Below are 18,019 nucleotides of genomic sequence, written 5' to 3' on the forward strand. Positions count from 1 at the left end.
TTGGAACTGGCCTTCATTTAAAGTTAATTACATTTCATTGATACATTCTTCAAAGTTAGAGGATATTGACAAGTTTAATTGTTTAATATCTGCAGTTAAAGGTAATGCATTACGTATAATTAAAAAGTTAGAGTTTACAGCCGAAAATTATGAGATTGCATGGCAACTTTTATTAAAAAAATATGATAATCAAAGAGTATAATAAGTATACTATATATGATAATGACCGCTGAAGAGTAAATAATCTTTTGAATGAATTATTAAATTTTCCAACAATTTAAAAGGAATGTAGTAGAGACTTAAAATTACTAGTAGAAAATATAAAAACAAGTTTATGTGCATTAAAAGCTCTCGGACAACCAACAAACCATTGGGATACTATAGTGATTCATTTGATGGTGCGTAAGTTAGATGGTATCACATTTCGTGAGTGGGAAAATCAGTGTAAATTAACAAATTCTCCAAATTTAAAACAGTTCTTAGATTTTATAAGCAATAAAGCAGATACATTAGAAATTATTCACAAAGAACATAAACGAAGAACCAGAAAAAAATGAAGTTATTAAGAGAAAACATTACTCCCACATAGATTTTGGAACATTGTGAGAGGAACTTAAAATGGAAATTGATTTATTACAAAATGGAAAGAAACAGAGAAATATAAAAAATGACAGAGGAGATTCCATGGTTTGAATTTTGAGTTATACTTGGTCAATCCGTACAACTGCAGTTTGCCAATCCTCAGTTTATCCTCTAATTTAATAATCACAGTAATAAAAACACATGAAGCAAATTTCAATATTTTATTTACTAAAGAAAAGGAATACATTTTATCCTCTGCTAAAATATTTTTAGCATATATTAATATTTTAATGAGAAAATGATCATAACATTTGAAACAATTGAAAGTGAAATATTTAATGCTGTTAAATATTTCACTTTAACTGTTCAACAATCTATTTGTTTCTAGTTATAAAAAATTGCACTCTATAAATACGGGCAGCGAGTACGGTGTAACATTTCTATCACTGCATTTGCTTTATTAATATTTTATAAAACTCCTAATTAACCCTATGGAGTGTCTAAAAAGCAAACCAATGCGGTCTTATCAACGAAATATTAAGTATTAGGTTAGTATCTTGAGAAGGTAACTTATGTGGTATGAAAAATAAATTTATAGACGCAATAAACTATCCAATTGAAAATGTATTGACGTAATGTATAAAATTCTTTGTACAATATCTTTCGACAATATCGCCATTAAATTATGAGAGTTTATAAAGCACCCGTACATAAATTATTCCAATAAACAGCCTATCATTAAACAATGATTAAATTTTTTCAATTATTCATTATAATTATACTGTGATTAATGATTTTTTGTGTTCGGAGTTGAGAGGAGCATTAATTGTTTAATCGTTAGTTTTTTAGTGCAGAATTTAATGTAAAAATGATTGTTAAATCAGATTTAAAAAAAGAACGAAAGTGATAATTATTTTTTTGTAAAAACCAACGGTTAAGATAAGAAAATACCATCTTTTTTATAACACAAGATAGCTTGTTGAGTGAATACTTCATTATAATTTACTTTTAATATTATATTCCAAAGAATTAGACCATAATATATTTGCATTGTATCTAGTTTTATGTATAAAAAACATTAATTGGCATAAACCGTAAGATGGCCATACTATATACGTAAGTAAAATTACAGTCGTGATATAAAAAATTCTGTCAGTTTTCAAATTCATTCCTTTATTAAGTTTTATTTAGTATTTTTTAGGTGACGGAAAGTTTTTTAACCACTACTGTACTTAGGCACTTTTATTTGAAATTTACTCTACTGTCATCATAATCGATCTTTAAAACTGCCTTCTGATTGACTTAGCCCAAAATTGTACTGTGAGTTTATTTTATTCCAACATAATTTAATAAAAAGAATTTTTTGGGCATTCGTTGCATTTTAATGACCATTATTAAACATCCATTAAAATCGCTAAAAATCTGGTGTAAAATGAAAAAAAAAACTGATGATCCATTAAATAAAATTAAAAGATTTTGTAGAAGTAGAAAAATATTGCACAAAATGCTTATAACTTATTTTTCCTTCGAATAATAATGATACGATGACTATAAGCAAATATTTATTTTAATTTATCTTAAATTAATATTATTTAAGCTTTATTAAATGAATTACCATTAGAATGCATAAAGCAATAAGTAAAGAAAATAATAGTTTCGGTTTTTAACAATGGTGGAATTCAACCACATGGTTTATAGTGATATTAAACTCAAAACTATATATACATATTATTTTAGTGATGGAAAGTTTGTAAATAACGTTTTAAAAGCGCTATTTAACGCCATTAATAAAAGTTATTCATAAAATGCTATCTTTGTAATTTTATCTTTTTTTATATTTAATAAAAGTCTTCAATTTCTAACACTAAGGCTTCGAGTTTCAAAATAAAATAAAGCTGCCTATATATAAACTACAGTTCGTACCTTTCTATTATAATTCTCGATATTTTATAAATTAATAATTTACGCTTACACGAAACTGTCTAGGCATTACAATGTTTAATTAAATTTACGAGTATAAAAAGATGGTTCATTGATTTTAACGTAGAAATGGTTATTGTACATTTCTTTCAGTATTATAATTTAATTAATACAAAAAACAATTCTTAACAATTCATCTTCAAAAAACTTTGCGCTTAGTCACTAGTGCTTATATGTAATTACTCGAATTATTAATTATACAGAACTCGCTATTTACATATATATAAACTAGCTTCTTACGTATGTTTGTAAGTGTTCTGTACCAACGCCATCACAGACTTTGAAAATAGTACACCAATTTAACATTCGTCACTTTTATTTTATCAGAATAGACCGACATAGTTTTCGATGGGCATAAAGCACTTATGATAGCTCACTAGCGCCCTCCTATCAATGTCAAAAAGTACCACAAGTTCCTTGAAACTCAAGCTACTTTATTCTTTTTTTTTTTAGTGTAATTTACAAAATTTACTGTAATATCAGCGTCTCTTAACGGCTCAGATAAGGTGGTCTTACTATAACATTAAAATCTGGAATACTTTTTTCAACATCTGTAATGATGGTAGTGACGCAATAACTCTGGCCGTATACTAAAGCGACTTATCAAATTATTGAACAAAACCAATAAATGTGCGTTCATTTTTCAAATTATACGAATTGGCAGTAAAATTTACGATTAAAAAAAATCATTCGTAGTCACTAATTAATGATCAATTACAACTATTAATAAATAAATTACATTAAACGTCATGGCATCTTTGGTATGTATTAAAAATAAAAAATATTCACGAGTTATAATTGTATAGGCATAGTGATGCCCATACGCTACACCTTATGTCAATATCTTCGTCATTTTGTATGGCTACTATCTAATGTCCTCTATCAGTCAGAAAGAAAACACCACGTCATTGTAATATAATTTACAATCTGCCACTCACACTTAGGCACTAGGTCATTACAAATAGAATTGACATTTTGTTACACACATTCAATTGTCAACAAGGAGTGGTGGCACTAACAAATGTAAGTTTCACACGAGGACAGGACAGTGCAAGTTTTGTGAATGCATTCCAACGATAGCACTTTCTACTGTCTGCCTTCGTATAAAACTAATATATCCGTGTACTGCCGAAACATTTGTAAAATAAATATTGTCATCTCTGTTTATCCAAAGCGAATGAAAGGGATGGCAATATTTTATTTTGAACAACTATATATCGACTGTGGACACAATGTGTACAGTGTAACCAGTACAGTCTAATCGATGAAGCGTTTTATTAACAACAACTTATATTCCCTTCGCAATAATAATAGCAACAGGAACGATTTTAGAAGAGATTTTCAACGTTTGGCCCACTTGTATGGATTGTTTTGATTTTTTTTTTAGAAAATACCGTCTATCGGAACGGCTGTGTTACAATGTTATGTACATAATGTATACATGATCATTGGATCACAGTAAGTTTACATGGCGCACCAACAATCTAAATTGGCAATGCGGCAACACGTGCCCCCTTACGCACTAAATCTATGTACTATGTATACAGAATGACTAATTCTATAACATTATTGAATAATTATCAAAACGACCTCCTAATAATCTAGATACACCCATAAGAAGCACTTTAATGAATGAATAAGTATCAGAACTTTACATATAATTTTATACATGGTAAATATAATTTATATTATTTGTTTTATAATGTCAATGTCCTCAATCCTAAAGTTACATACAATTGTACCTCATGTAACATAACAACTTTAATGATAGCAGTCTATAAAGCGTTTCGAAAGCACTTACATTATATCAAGCTTTGAGGTTATGTTTGAATACTTTAAAGAATATAAACATTCTACTAAAGAAAGCGAAAAATTTTATATTACAAAGGTAACAATGTGTAATGATAATAAATAAAAGTTTGTGTAAAATGACGAATGTCACTATCTTTAATGTTGCCGTGTTACATCCTTTCACCGTTCGCAGTAAACATTCACCATGAATTATGACGTAATACTACGATAAGTGAATAGCGATTTGTGACGTCATTGCAGATTCGTTTCAAGTCGACCAACATTGCGGACGTAAATGTATCGAATGAAAACTCATATTTGCAATGATATTCACAACATCTCATAATCTATTCATCAACACTTTACCAACAAAACTTATATTTTCACCTAAAATATTAGTAAACTATGTATATCTAAACAATCTACAAATTTGTTACATTATTCATCATACATACATCAATCGATAATATTGTTCCGTCTTTTAAAAAAAATACATAATTTTTGTCAACACCTTTCATATCGTGATCTATTCAGATCTGTTGTAATCACGTACGTATATACTTTTATATAATCATGGAAGAAAGTTTTAGACACTATCATTTAACAATGGCATCGTATTATAAATCCACATCGTAACATTTTTATCTCACGTTTATTATCACGTTATTTATTCTCGGCCGAGTTAATCTAAGTAACGCGTTAAACATCCAAATACGGTAAAGTTTGTACGAATTATTTCGGAACCTCTGAGAATCTCAATTTGATTTTTAAAGAAAAACACTGAATTTCTTTTTTTATAAAATCGTTCAGAATCAACAACATGGAATGTCTTTCGTGTTGGCCGAAAATAGCAGTCTCTTTTTTTAAATTTGGAAGGTTTATAATCGGCGGGGGGCGGGGTTTGGGGGGCGCGGTGCGGGGCGGGCGCGCTAGTTGCGGTAGATGTAGGCGCAGGGCTGCGGCGCGGGCGGCGGCGGCGTGGGCGGCCGCTCCCCCGAGGGCGAGGGCGAGGAGGAGGGCGGCGAGGGCGACGATGAAGAGCCGCCGCCGCTGCCGGACCCCGAGCCCGAACCCGAGCCGCTGCTGCGCTGCGACACTGACACACAACAATACACATTTAAATATAGACGTTGAACAAAACAATTATTTATTAAATCTCAAAAGAATTTTAGCTCTGCTCAGCCTTAGAAGCTACTAGCTTAAACACAGTTTCACATATTAAAGAATATCATAATAGTTGTTGGATGGATGGCTCAATAAATGCGTAAAGATTATAACGTTTGTTTCATCAATTTTTGTACTGTATAGGCGTTAGTATAAAATGTCGCTTACCCAAGGTATGATGGTGGTGCGCATTATGCTTGTGCTGGTGCATGGTGTCGCGCGCGTCCGCCCCGCTCGTTTCTCAGAGGTACACCTTCTTCACTGAGCGCGTGGTCGAGAAGCCGTTGTCGTTGCCGCGCCGGTAGCCGTCGCCCTGCGGTCCGAACACTCCTGCGTTAACTGACATGCCGCAGTCAATATCAGTGACAGTCGGGTGACATGAAATACAAAATGGCGGGTTAATGGCGCGAAAAGCATCGTGTGTTCACGTAACGTACAGAACGAATTATTTTTCTTTTTTTTAATCTTTGCTACTGTAGTTATTTAAGTACCTATTAAATAAGTTTTAAAACTCACGATACTTTTCGGAATGATAAATGGAATAATGAATTATGAGTTAAATGGAAACATGCATGAATATTATTTAATGATTTTTCGTAAACGTTAACGTTGAATTAATGAACGATTTGTTATAAAAATCTTAATTACAAAATGACAACGGTTACCATAACTTTCTACTGCCGAAGTAAATCTACAAAAACACATCCCGCTCATTTCATTCGCTTTCGAAAAATAAGGACAGCAATATTGTACAAATGCTTCGGCACAGAAAATTTATTGTTCTATGTTATTGTATTAAATGCATGCAATATGAATGAAATGAAAATGCGACTAGTGTTCCTACTTTTACCGTTTTTAATCTATGACACTTTTTTCTTGTAAACTGGCTTCTTTCCTGAAATACTAAGAATAATATCATGCCGAAAACACACAGAAATCTTACGACTACAGTATAAAAACATGTATAGGATAGTTGCTTAAGCTTTATCTAGCTAAACAAAATACACACCATACAAATGATATCAAGAAACAGGAATTGCAATAATAATATTTTCCATTACGACATAAAGTCCAAAGATTACATTAACTTTGCTAAAAATCATTTATCGTTAATATTTTGAATTCAATTCATAGAATACAGGAATACATTTTTGCCAAAACAATGAAATTGTTTTTCATAAATAATATTAAAATGTTTAAATCTTTTTACACAAATATCTTGATTGCTCTTGACTCCGCGCGAGGCGCTGTGCAGAACATAACTTATGTAAACGGGGCGTGGCGGGATACGGTGGGAGGTGCCCAACGCATCAATGACCTTGTGTCCCCAAGATATTTGACAATACTAATAAATTAAATTTTATAGATACTATAAGAATCTGTCAATATGACCAGGACACTTGTAACATCAATGGTTCAATTACATGTCCAAAAGTGAACATATAAAATGTTACTGCCGGTAATAATATGAAATCCTGCATAAGATAAGGCGAGGTAACAAGCCATGCAAATAGAAAGAGAGAGGAGTGCAACTGACATTGACCTGATGAGAGCGCAGAGTGCCGAAGTTGTCGCGGCGGTAGTTGTCGGGCTGGAACTGGAAGAGTGTCTCGTGGTGCGGGTGCGCGTGCATGTTGGGGTGCGTGTGCGGCGCGTGGTACGGCGCGTGCTTGCGCAGGGTGGCTCGCGGTGACGCCGGCTTCGGCTGCGGCGCCAGCACCGGCTCCGCGTACGTCACCTCTTCCACTTGCTGCAGAAGCTTCGGTTCTGCTTGGATTCTGGAAAATATTGGATGTTTTGTTATAAAAAGGGTTCAGCGTTTTCATAAAGGATTTATAAGTTTGTGAATTTGTATTGATAGAGATTTACTGCCACACTAAGAAATTATAAATCAACCTAGTAGGCAAGGGATAGATTTAAAGTAGATTTTATGTACTAAATCCGCAATAAAAAGCACCTCTAGCTACTCGAAGTGCAACAGTCTTTTTACAATACCATCAGTGGATATTTCATTTCAAAATAAACCTTAACCAAAGAAGCTGACTCTGCGAATATATAGAATACAAACTATAGTCAGAGAGAGATAGAGACAGGGGGAGAAAGAGAGTACGTTGGTTCTGACCTGTTAATATTCTGTCGTTGCTCGAAATATTCGTACTCAGTGTCGGGGTAGGGCATATTGTCGTCTTCATCCTTCCGGCAGCGGCGGCCGCACAGGTAGCCGGCGGCAAAGCCCGCGCCCAGCGCACACAGCGCGCCCGCCGCCACCGCCAGCGCCAGCGTCTCCACAGAGTACGCAGCTGGCACTGGATCTGCTGCCAGCACCTCGGGACCTGACAAATACATCACCAAGTGGTTATTGACAAACTGTACCGCCCGGTATAACCAATGGACCTTTTTATATCCTTTGCTGATAATAAATCTGACAAAGCAATGAAGTGTACCTTCGTTATTGTTGGTGCTCCCTTTCCCGTCCTTATCCTGCACAATGTTGATGACCTCGCCCTTGCTCTCTCCGCGCGCGTCATCGTACAGGCCCGAGCTCAGCCCGCCTACTGCACTCGCGTCTTTACCTACACCGATTATATTAGCTTTAGGATTTTGTTCTGTCTTTGTATCTCCTATATGCTTAAGTCAAAAATATACATGGCCACTATTTTTAATGAATATAAGGACTACTAAGTTGAATTGGAGGGCTTTTACCGATTATCACGCTATTTTTTTTTAATAATTAGTGTAGTGTATACGTACTGTGTGGGCAGGCGGCGTGGCTGCCGGTGCTGACGCTCTGGTAGAAGGCGGTGTCATCAAGCCAGCGGCTGACACCGTGCGAGTAGGCGCGGCAGCGGCCAGCCTGCTTGTCCCACGCACAGTACGGGTCCTGCAGCGCCACGCATTCTCTGCGAAAGACGAACATTGTAAACATTAATATGTCGTCATTTTTCGTAGCTTTCAGGTCCTAAGTGATTGTGCACTGATGAATATGTAAGTTTAGTGTAGAGTGGGTACTAACGAGCAGGAGCTGATCTTGTCGCTGGAGCAGCGATGCAGGCGCAGACTGAGCACCTCGCGGTCGGAGACTGCGATGAGGCGGGCGGCGTCGCGGCCGGCGCGGGCGACACGCAGCGCGCGCACCGGAGACCCCGCACCGAACGCCTGCAGCTCCTCCACCACGACTGGCACTGCGCGCTTGTTCGAGTCGTACGATACAGCGTTTATTGCCTTTATTATTTTGCCATTGTCTGGAACATCACATACATTCAATGTATCAGATAATTAACTATTGGAAGCACTCATCTTCTACAGTCATATATCTGCGCTACACAATATATTATGGTTATAGGTTTATACTATAATGCATCTCCTCCACAGTCTGTCACTTTTGTTTATCTTTTAAATTACTACGTTCTGCAAGCTGTTATTAAAGATTATTTTTGTTGATTAGCTGTTATTAAATATTTACCTGTGCCAATAAATAACACGTCATAAGCCTTTCCCCCTGGTGTCTTCACTTGAGGATCTACAGCTATTTGCGTAAATCTGTAGCTGAAAACAAATCAAAAAACATTTAATTATGTATTCAAGTTAACTCATTAATTTGATTTTGGTTTTAATCTCAAAGCTGGATAAACAACTTATTGTGCAATAAGAAGATATTAATAGTGTAAAAAGACTTACTGAAAACTCGTTCTAATGACTATCGGCTCGCCAAAGAACGTGGGGACGGACTCGTCCATGAGGGCGTGTGTCTTGATGAAGTTCAATGTCTGGTCCGGCAGTTGCCGCGAGTCGTTGTTGCACGTGCCCGGACGAGGTTCAGGAACCTGACAGATAAAGCAACTATGAAGAGACTATTTCATTTATAACCTCTTGTCAAAAACAAAATCGAACTAGACTGTGTTATCCTGTATACTGAAACAAACACTAAAGGCTTGTATCAAAATGATAGCCAATAGTAAAAGGTTTATAAAAATTATGGCATTACATCCGATTTATTCTTCATTAACAAATTTTTGAACACTACAAGTATAGGTATGGAAAATATTATATTTAAAACACATCTGTATGTTTTAAGACGTCTATCTAAACTGACAAAATGTTGATTACCGACTAGTACATTCAGATATTGAATAAAGTTTACCTTAGCGCTATTAACAGGTAACCAGTTTGAGTTGATCGCGCTTTGTTCTTTGAATGTTCCCTCAAACGTGTCAGCGATGTCTTGCATACTGAAAGCGCAGACCGCGCTACCAGAGATGCTGTTAGGTGGCGTTGTGAACGTGCCGTATATCAGCTGAGCGTTCAGTCCTCCGTACACACCCTCTATTAACTCTGTTGTAGACTCTGCAAATATAAAACGTAAGTTAATCTTTACTTATAAAAGGTTTTGAGTTCCAAATCATTCTACGTTTAGACATTTCCGTTCTGACTTTTTTTAATCGAATCATCACTTGACGCATCTTTTCGTTTTAGCTTATTCTGGTTGTCATATATTACACATATATTACTGTAGCACTCACAATTTTAAAGGCTTACTTAAGCGTTGCTTTAGTGTGGAATTATCATATCTATAACTAAGAAATAAAGTAACTAATTAACGACTTTGAATTCAGTAGTAAAACTCGCTCCTTCACGTGGTATCTTTAATAAATAAAATCCAAATACTCACGTATTTCATTAAAATAAAACGGAAAGTCGCCAGCAACGGAGCAGTTAAGCCGCGACTTAAGGAATGATGTCCATCGCTGCTTGAAGCGATGTGGCCCACCACGGTCGTCGCGGCACACGCGAGCTACTCTTGAGAATACCGCCTGTAATATTAAATTATAATAATTAAGTGAAACATGCTATTAATAGTACGGAGGTTCAATTAATAACGGACGACAAGATATTGAAAAACGTCATTAGTACGGAAGGTACGATGTCAATAGTACTGACGATTTTACGACTAATGTACAATATGAAGCAAAAATGTTTAGTTGATAAACAGACAGCAGCGGGTAAGGTCGCGTTTCGATAGAAAGGTTATGGAAGTTCGAATGGGCTACAATTTTTTGCTACTGCCTGTTACTAAAGTCGTGTATCACGTTGTGGGATAATACTTATGAACTTTTAATAGAATTGTCGAATAGAGAAAATTAAGAGAAGAGAATTTTCAACTTACCTTGCCACAGTTGATGTATTCAACGGCGGTCTCCCGGAAGAAGAAATACACGAAGTTACCATGCACCAAGGAGTTCACGAAGTCGGGAGCTGCGGACAAGCGGATTGGTTACATTAAAACTATTGGAAGTTATGTTAACTCTTGGTTATATAAAGTTGCCATAGTCAACAAATATTTGCTCCATATAGAGTGCTATGCAAACTTTGTAGCGACTCGCGATTTTGCACGAATCTTGCATAGCATAACTTTAATTATCGCCGCGCATTTTCTTATAGGTGCAGGGTTTACCTAATACCTAACTGTAAAGACTAAACTAAACTGTAAAACTAGACGGTGCCGCTACCGAACGAACATACGTGAGTATTTTAGCCGTTTTTATATAAGTTTGTAAAGACATCGTCTCTTAATAAATTATGAGCAGCTATTAAGTTTGAATCTTATAATACTAAACTGATATATAGCAGTATTATTTACATGTATAATTTAAATACGATCCTAATTGGATGTATTAGTGTATTCGCGTCGTATGTCTGTCGCGTGACTACATCGGCACGCAGCGCCCCTTACCCGGCTCAAATTCAATTAACTTGACGGATGTCTGTTTGACAGTTGCAGTCGAAACCAATCGACCTGACAATGTACACAGACGGAAGATTTGTGTACACGAGTAAGTCGTGTTTTCTAAATAACAGTCAATCGTCATATTTATACTACACCTTTGAAAAATGTTGTATTAATGCTACGTATAAGCATAGTTAAATTTTAACGAACTATTAGCTGTCGCCTGATACTCCTTTCGTGGGGAATTAAAAAAAAACATAATTTGTTATCCTATGTGTTCTTCCAGACTAAGTTCTATGACTATGTTCTATATCTATGCCAAATTTCATCGCTATCCGTTCAGCCGTTCTGGAGATACCTTTATACAAACATTCATCCATCCATTCATCGAAACATTCACATTTATAATAAAAATTGGACAGCAAATAAAGCAATTAAATATGTTAATTTAAAGATACGAATAACAAAATAAAAGAGCATCGTACATTATTCTTAATTCAAAAAACGCATTACAAAACAATACTGCTAAAGGAACATAAATTTTGAATTTTAATTAAATCATAACAAAGTAAAACACGAGAATTGCGGTTGCTGTGAATGCAAGTCAATATTTCATTGTAGAATCCTGCATCGAATTCCGATTGTCGGTAACAAGTAAATGGTAGACCGATTTGCTTTCCGGAACATCGAACATTCCACAGATATACTAAAACCGAATTTCAATATATAAAGCCTTAATAAACCCGACTATGCGGGCACCAAATATATCTAATACGAATTAATATACAAGAATATATCTCTATATTAACTGTTACTAAGTGTTTACTGCTTGGGGGCTATACGTACTAATTACAGTTTGATATTCGAGCTTTCAATTTACCGAGAGCTTTCGTACATTATATACATGCTAGTTACCTAATAATTACTTCAAAAAGCATTAAACTTGACTAGAAGTCTATAAGTAAATCTAACCGTGGGTTTCTAACTCCGAAATCCCATATGATTATCACTGTTTTAGCAAATAACAGATGATATGTTTTAAACAGAGATTTAAGTCTTGGAAACCCACGCTAAGTCATTTTGAGAATAAATACAAATAGACTGAGACAGTTATTTGCAAAATCAAGCAAATAATTCAGTGCTATTCATCTTACTAATATTATAATTGCAAATGTTTGTATGGATAGAAGGATGTTTGTTTGAAGGTATCTCCGGAATTGCTGTTTAATTCTCGGTGAAACTTGGCATAGATGTAGAACATAGTCTGTAAGAACACATAGGCATCTAATTAAGTTTTTTTTAATTGCACACGGACATAGGCGCGGGCGACAGCTAGAACACAAATACTTTGATAGAGTCATTCAATTCCATGTCTAGAAGTATGGTATATATACTCGTAAAATGTAAATATAGCATTAAACGTTTAACGTGTTCATTACATGCGTGTTAACTTTCGTCACCGACACGAAATTAATTTATTAAAGTTCACGCCGCTGTTTTAGAACCAATTACTTAATCGTTAGCATTTAGTTTGTGAATTAATAATATTCAAACGAATATTGCTAATAGTACAAAGGAAATCCTTACTTTCTTAATTAATATTATAAATGCGAAAGTAACTCTGTCTGTTTGTTACTCTGTTTGTCTGTCTGACCTTCTTTCACGCAAAGATTACTGAACCGATTTAAATGAAATTTAGTCCACAAATCTTGCTTGAAATCTTTTTTTAGGCTGGTAATTTGATAAAAATAAATATGACATATATGAACATAAATAAAAAAGATACCAACAAAATAATGAAGAAAAAAGAATAAATATGGAAATTTATGTTTATTTTTGTTTATAGTAAGTATATACTAATTCTATGTATTCGTAAGAAATTGTGGCAAGATATTGGTTAATTACTAGCTATTGTTTATTAATTAACTTACCATTTAACGTCATTGAATCATATGGTTCTGTTTGTAAAGGTTCCCTGTATATGATTGGCTCCATACCACTGAAGTCAGCGACTGTACCCGAATATAATTCACCATCTGAAAATAAATTAAAATATAATTATACAATGCGTCTCGATTTTAATGTAAGTTATAATCTTATTCGATGACTACTCCGTCTGCACGGAATTAAAGTAAAGTCAATTAGTAGTTAATGTGTTCTTCCAGACTATGTTCTACATCCTTGTTTAATTTCATCCAGATCCGTTGAGTCGTTCGGGAGATACCTTCTAATACACATCCGTTCATACATCTAAACATTTGGGAATGGAATGGACGTTTGAAGGTATCTCCCGAATGTCTGAACAGATTGTGATGAAATTTGGCATAGACGCAGAACATAGTCTGGAAGAACACATAGGGTACTTATTAAGTTTTTTTTTTAAATTCCTAGCGGACGGGGTCGCGGGCGTTGTTAGTTTATAATATTAGTAAGATTTTTCTTTATCGCAGTGTATTCAGTTGTTTTGAAAAATTAGTTAATAATTTATTTAATACAAAATTATGTTTTAAAAGAATAAAAGTTTGCCGTGGTTAAGACTGAATGTTAAATAAACTTTAACTTCGAACTCCTAAGTTTGAAGAACGAAAACAAAGCCTTCAGAAGCCTAACTTTTAGACCTCAGTATTGAACTTTTTTGCTTATATTTCAATACAATTTCAAAACGATTTTTCCTTTCAATTGAACTTTTTTTTTTTATATTCAAAATTAATGAAACGAGATGAACAAAATTGTTTTAAATTATAAATGTGCTCACAATAAAGGGTTTTCTTTTCAAATTAAATATGTAAAATGTATCCCGAAATTGCGCTAGAAAGTATAGTTTTTGTGTGTGAATTTGATAAACAATACAAGCGATTTATGGATAACTGCGAAGTTTATATTATTAAACTCTACCAGAAACCAGTCGTATTCGATTAAATTTTTTATGTAAATTAATATTCTAATGTAAATAACAAAATTGTGGGAAATTTACCACAAAAAAGATCTCCGAAGGCCTACTAACTTGACTAACTCTTGTGTTCCGAACACACCATCTATATACTATCTATCTACATAAATTCGAATAATTGGATGTATAGGTGTTTGTTACAAGGCATTTTCAGAATGGCTGCATATATCTCGCTGAACTTTAGTATATATGTAGAACGTAATCTGGTAGAAGACATAGGCTACTAATTAAGTTTTATTTTATTCCGCGCGGACGGAATCGCGTGTGACCATTACCTATTATATTAATAAAAATGTCACTACAATGTAGTTCTAATGTTACATGACATAGTATGGTGACATAAAATTACGTTAATCCTGTAAATGAGACATTGCAGATGGTCAGCGGTCTCGTGTCTGCTACACGAGTCCCGCGGGCGTCGCTTTACTTAATTGGACCAGATCAATAGAAGATAACTAAGCGTGGCTGCTGTAATGGACTACGGACGATGAACGCATTGAACTTAACTGTGCACCTTATGGCGTGGTACTAAGATTGATATTTGAACTTGTAAACATAACAAATGGATAGTGCATACTGTGAACATAGTGGGTGTAACTCAGTGGACACTATATTATTTATGAATGACAATTTAACAAAATATTACCATTTAAGTAGAATTAATCTAAGACTGGATATAATAAGAAAGAATTATTTCTTTTGAATTTTTTGGTTTCCGCGTGAAAACTTTTAATTTTCAAATAAATGGAAAATAAAAAAGTTCTCTACAGCCGCTAAAGTTTAAGGGTTTAAAAATTCTTGGTTCGTATTAATTAGCGATTGAGAAGTTTCCTCAGTACCGTTAAAGTAAAAGTGATTCTAGATTGTCGAAGCTGAAATTTATTTGGTTCTGGATAAAAATGGTAAAACAACTTTTTATACATAAAACTGGTTGTTTCATTATTTATAAAGAATATTATTTTGTTTTAAGAATGCCAATTTATTCCTTTTTTATTTATATCAACCGGATAGGAAGACATTACTAGGCACCTATTTTTTATATGACCTCAAGGACACGATAATAAAAGAAAAAATAAAAACGTTAAACAAATAATAATATTGAAGCAAGTGTCAATTTCGGGTTCGTATCGTTGTGATAAATGAATATAAATTTGTAAGGGGATGCGTTAACGTAAAGAAAATTGCACAAAGGGACAGCGTGACGGTAATTGATGATGTGTCCTGTCGTTGCATCGCCAAGTGTTTGGGGTGGCGATAAACAATCAACAACATATTGAACAAACAAATATAGTTCTAAAAACAAAGCCAATAAAGACTAACTTCGAATTAATGCAGTTTTCTAACACAATACATAAGGTAAACATCAAAATATATTAATTTGTAGAATAACCAAGTGTGTACATTCCCAGATTTCAAAAGACTTACAAAAATGCCTTCGTTCCCACAAAGGTAAGAAAGAAAGTAAATTATGTTTGTTTGTTTGGGACAATCTTTTTTCTATCCAACTTGTTTGCTTCGGCGTCCCCGATGAAGAGCTCTGGGCTGGAGAAAGCACATTTATGTCGCGGTTGAAACGAATTATGTAGTCCAGTATGGTTCACTGAGCTTTTGTTGAAACTTTACATTGAGGGGTTCCTTGTTTGAGAAATGTTTACAGAAAAAAAAGGTACGGCATTATTCCTTTATAAGAATTCAAATAGAATTCATATACTAACTTTGGTATACGGATATTCCTGGAATTTTAATATATATTGAATTTTCGTAATACAATAGATTCATCAAAATACAAAGAAAGAGTTACGTTTAAGAGTAAAAATATAAGGAAAAATATTTTAAACAATACCTGTAAAGGTATAATCTTTTGTCCTCAACCATATCGGATGTTAACCAGGCAGTGTCTCGGCGTCTGAAGCGTGTATTGAACAAGGAGGGAGCCAATTTTAGCTATTGTCTTGGCACGTAGCGATACCAACTTTAACATGTATAGTAGTCACGTTGAAAAACGTACTCGCATTTCCATTCAACGAAGGTTCTTTTCAACGCAACAATGAGTGGCCATTGTGCGCCACTAGACTGTGAAAGTGGGTCCAATTGATATGAAAAAAGATTTTCTCTTTTCCCTAATTTCCTAACAATGGATTGAGTTGGTAAGATTTGGGTTCGCACATGTGATTCCGTGGAATACTTTCAGAAGAAACCAGTTAATATACTTCTATTTGTATGAAATGTTTTTCTTTGGATTTATTATTAAGAAATGTCATAAGTTTATTTGGTCATATTGTCTATAATGCATTAAAATTTTCTTAAGTAAGCATGTTTAAAACCGAGTTTAATAGATCATGAAAATTGGTGAGGTTGAGGAGGTTGAGAGCCAGAAGACGGGCATAGGGTACTATTTATTCATTTTTTTTTCGAATTTAGGCCTTGACGAGATGCTTTTTATTTAACTTACTAATATCATGAATGCGAGTGTTTAGATGGATGCGATGTGGATGGATGGATGGGTGTTTGAAGATATCTCTAGAACGGCTGAACGGATCTCGATTAAATTTGGCATACGTATAGAACATAGTCTGAGTCTGACACTAATTAAGTTTTTTTATATAATATATCCACGCGGACGGAGTCGCGGGCGCCAGCTAGTTTTTCAATAAGATAAAATTGGACTTTGAATGAGAACATAATGTATTTATTTTAATGAAATTATCAAGCCCAAATATCAGTCCGTTGTAACAAAGTAAAAAAGCGTACGATTTAGTGATAGAGCGCAGACAACTTATCGTAGTTTCCAAGCATTGAGTGGTGCTAGAGGGAGCCACCAGCGGCAGACTAAACACCACCCCCACACGTCTAGTATGAAGTGCTACTCAATGGGATACTTGCATCACGACAAGATGACGTAGTTTTTAATCAAAGTACATTAATATCGATTTAAGATCGAATAAATCAAAATAACACAATTTATAATAACGAAGTATGAAAAATAATGTCACCTCTTTCTTTTTAAACGAGAATGAAAAGGATGGCCAATATTTCTCTACAAATGACGAAACGACAAACAATGACACATACGATGATGACGTCATTGAATACTTGATAATAATAATTTAAGATATTAAAATCATCTTACAAGAGAGTTAAAAATACATTCAAAAGTATATTAAAGTGTTTAAAATTATGTTTTTTAGTATCGGCAATTTTTTTTTCCAGAAGTTATTGTATACTAATATACATTAAGTGGCCTCTGTCTATTGGTCTATTGGTGTGGAATAGAGGCAGTGTATCTAAGCTCGAATTGCATTAGTGGCTAAATCAATGCAAATCTACTTCGCTCCATACCACTATTAGGTTTACGTACACATAACATGTAAGTCACGGTTAAATCAGTACACAATCAAAGATATTGACTGCAAATATGTATTATAATTAATGATTAAAGGTTTATTAAATAGACTAGCTGCCGCCCGCAACTGCGTCCGCCCGGTATTAAAGAGAAACGTAATTAGTAAGTAGCCTTTGTGTTCTACCAGACTATCCTCTATATGAATACCTAATTAGTTAAAAAAATCCCTTTCTAGTCGCAGATCAAGAGGCGTACCCAACACTAGATGGAAAAATGTCGTGGTAAAAGACATGAGTGAGTGCCAAGTCTTAGACGAAGGTGTCGAGCGAAGTGGAAGAGACTGATAGAGAAAGCTGATCCCAACGCCTTGTGGGATGCAAGTGAGTCAGAGAGATATAATTTAGTTAAATCTTTATCTAAACAGTATTTGTGCAGTATAAGCCCAGGGTAAGATAAATTCTAATAACTAATAATTGGAATAAAA

The 18,019-nt window shown here is 34.4% G+C and overlaps 1 protein-coding gene across 3 annotated transcripts in view; it reads right to left on the reverse strand.

Moving 5' to 3' along the window:
* Positions 1–5,342: 5,342 nt before the first annotated feature.
* Positions 5,343–18,019, reverse strand: part of Sema1a (semaphorin 1a) — a 237,148-nt gene continuing 224,471 nt past the window's right edge. Inside the window, exons 5-17 of one of the 3 annotated variants that reach the window (XM_013307413.1) lie at positions 13,174–13,278; positions 10,682–10,770; positions 10,187–10,328; positions 9,659–9,861; positions 9,196–9,341; positions 8,981–9,063; positions 8,531–8,759; positions 8,269–8,417; positions 7,962–8,090; positions 7,640–7,850; positions 7,061–7,295; positions 5,686–5,830; positions 5,343–5,449 (exon numbers count right to left, since the gene is read on the reverse strand). In XM_013307413.1, the coding sequence (XP_013162867.1) occupies positions 5,759–5,830; positions 7,061–7,295; positions 7,640–7,850; positions 7,962–8,090; positions 8,269–8,417; positions 8,531–8,759; positions 8,981–9,063; positions 9,196–9,341; positions 9,659–9,861; positions 10,187–10,328; positions 10,682–10,770; positions 13,174–13,278 (1,793 nt within the window). In that variant the 3' untranslated portion in view covers positions 5,343–5,449; positions 5,686–5,758. Of the gene's footprint in view, positions 5,450–5,685; positions 5,857–7,054; positions 7,296–7,639; positions 7,851–7,961; positions 8,091–8,268; positions 8,418–8,530; positions 8,760–8,980; positions 9,064–9,195; positions 9,342–9,658; positions 9,862–10,186; positions 10,329–10,681; positions 10,771–13,173; positions 13,279–18,019 lie in introns of those variants that run through there. The other 2 variants (XM_013307412.1, XM_013307411.1) reach the window with 2 other exon arrangements.

The sequence above is a fragment of the Papilio xuthus genome, unplaced genomic scaffold (assembly GCF_000836235.2).
Source record: "Papilio xuthus unplaced genomic scaffold, Pxut_1.1 DF828142.1, whole genome shotgun sequence".
Lineage (NCBI taxonomy): Eukaryota > Metazoa > Arthropoda > Insecta > Lepidoptera > Papilionidae > Papilio > Papilio xuthus.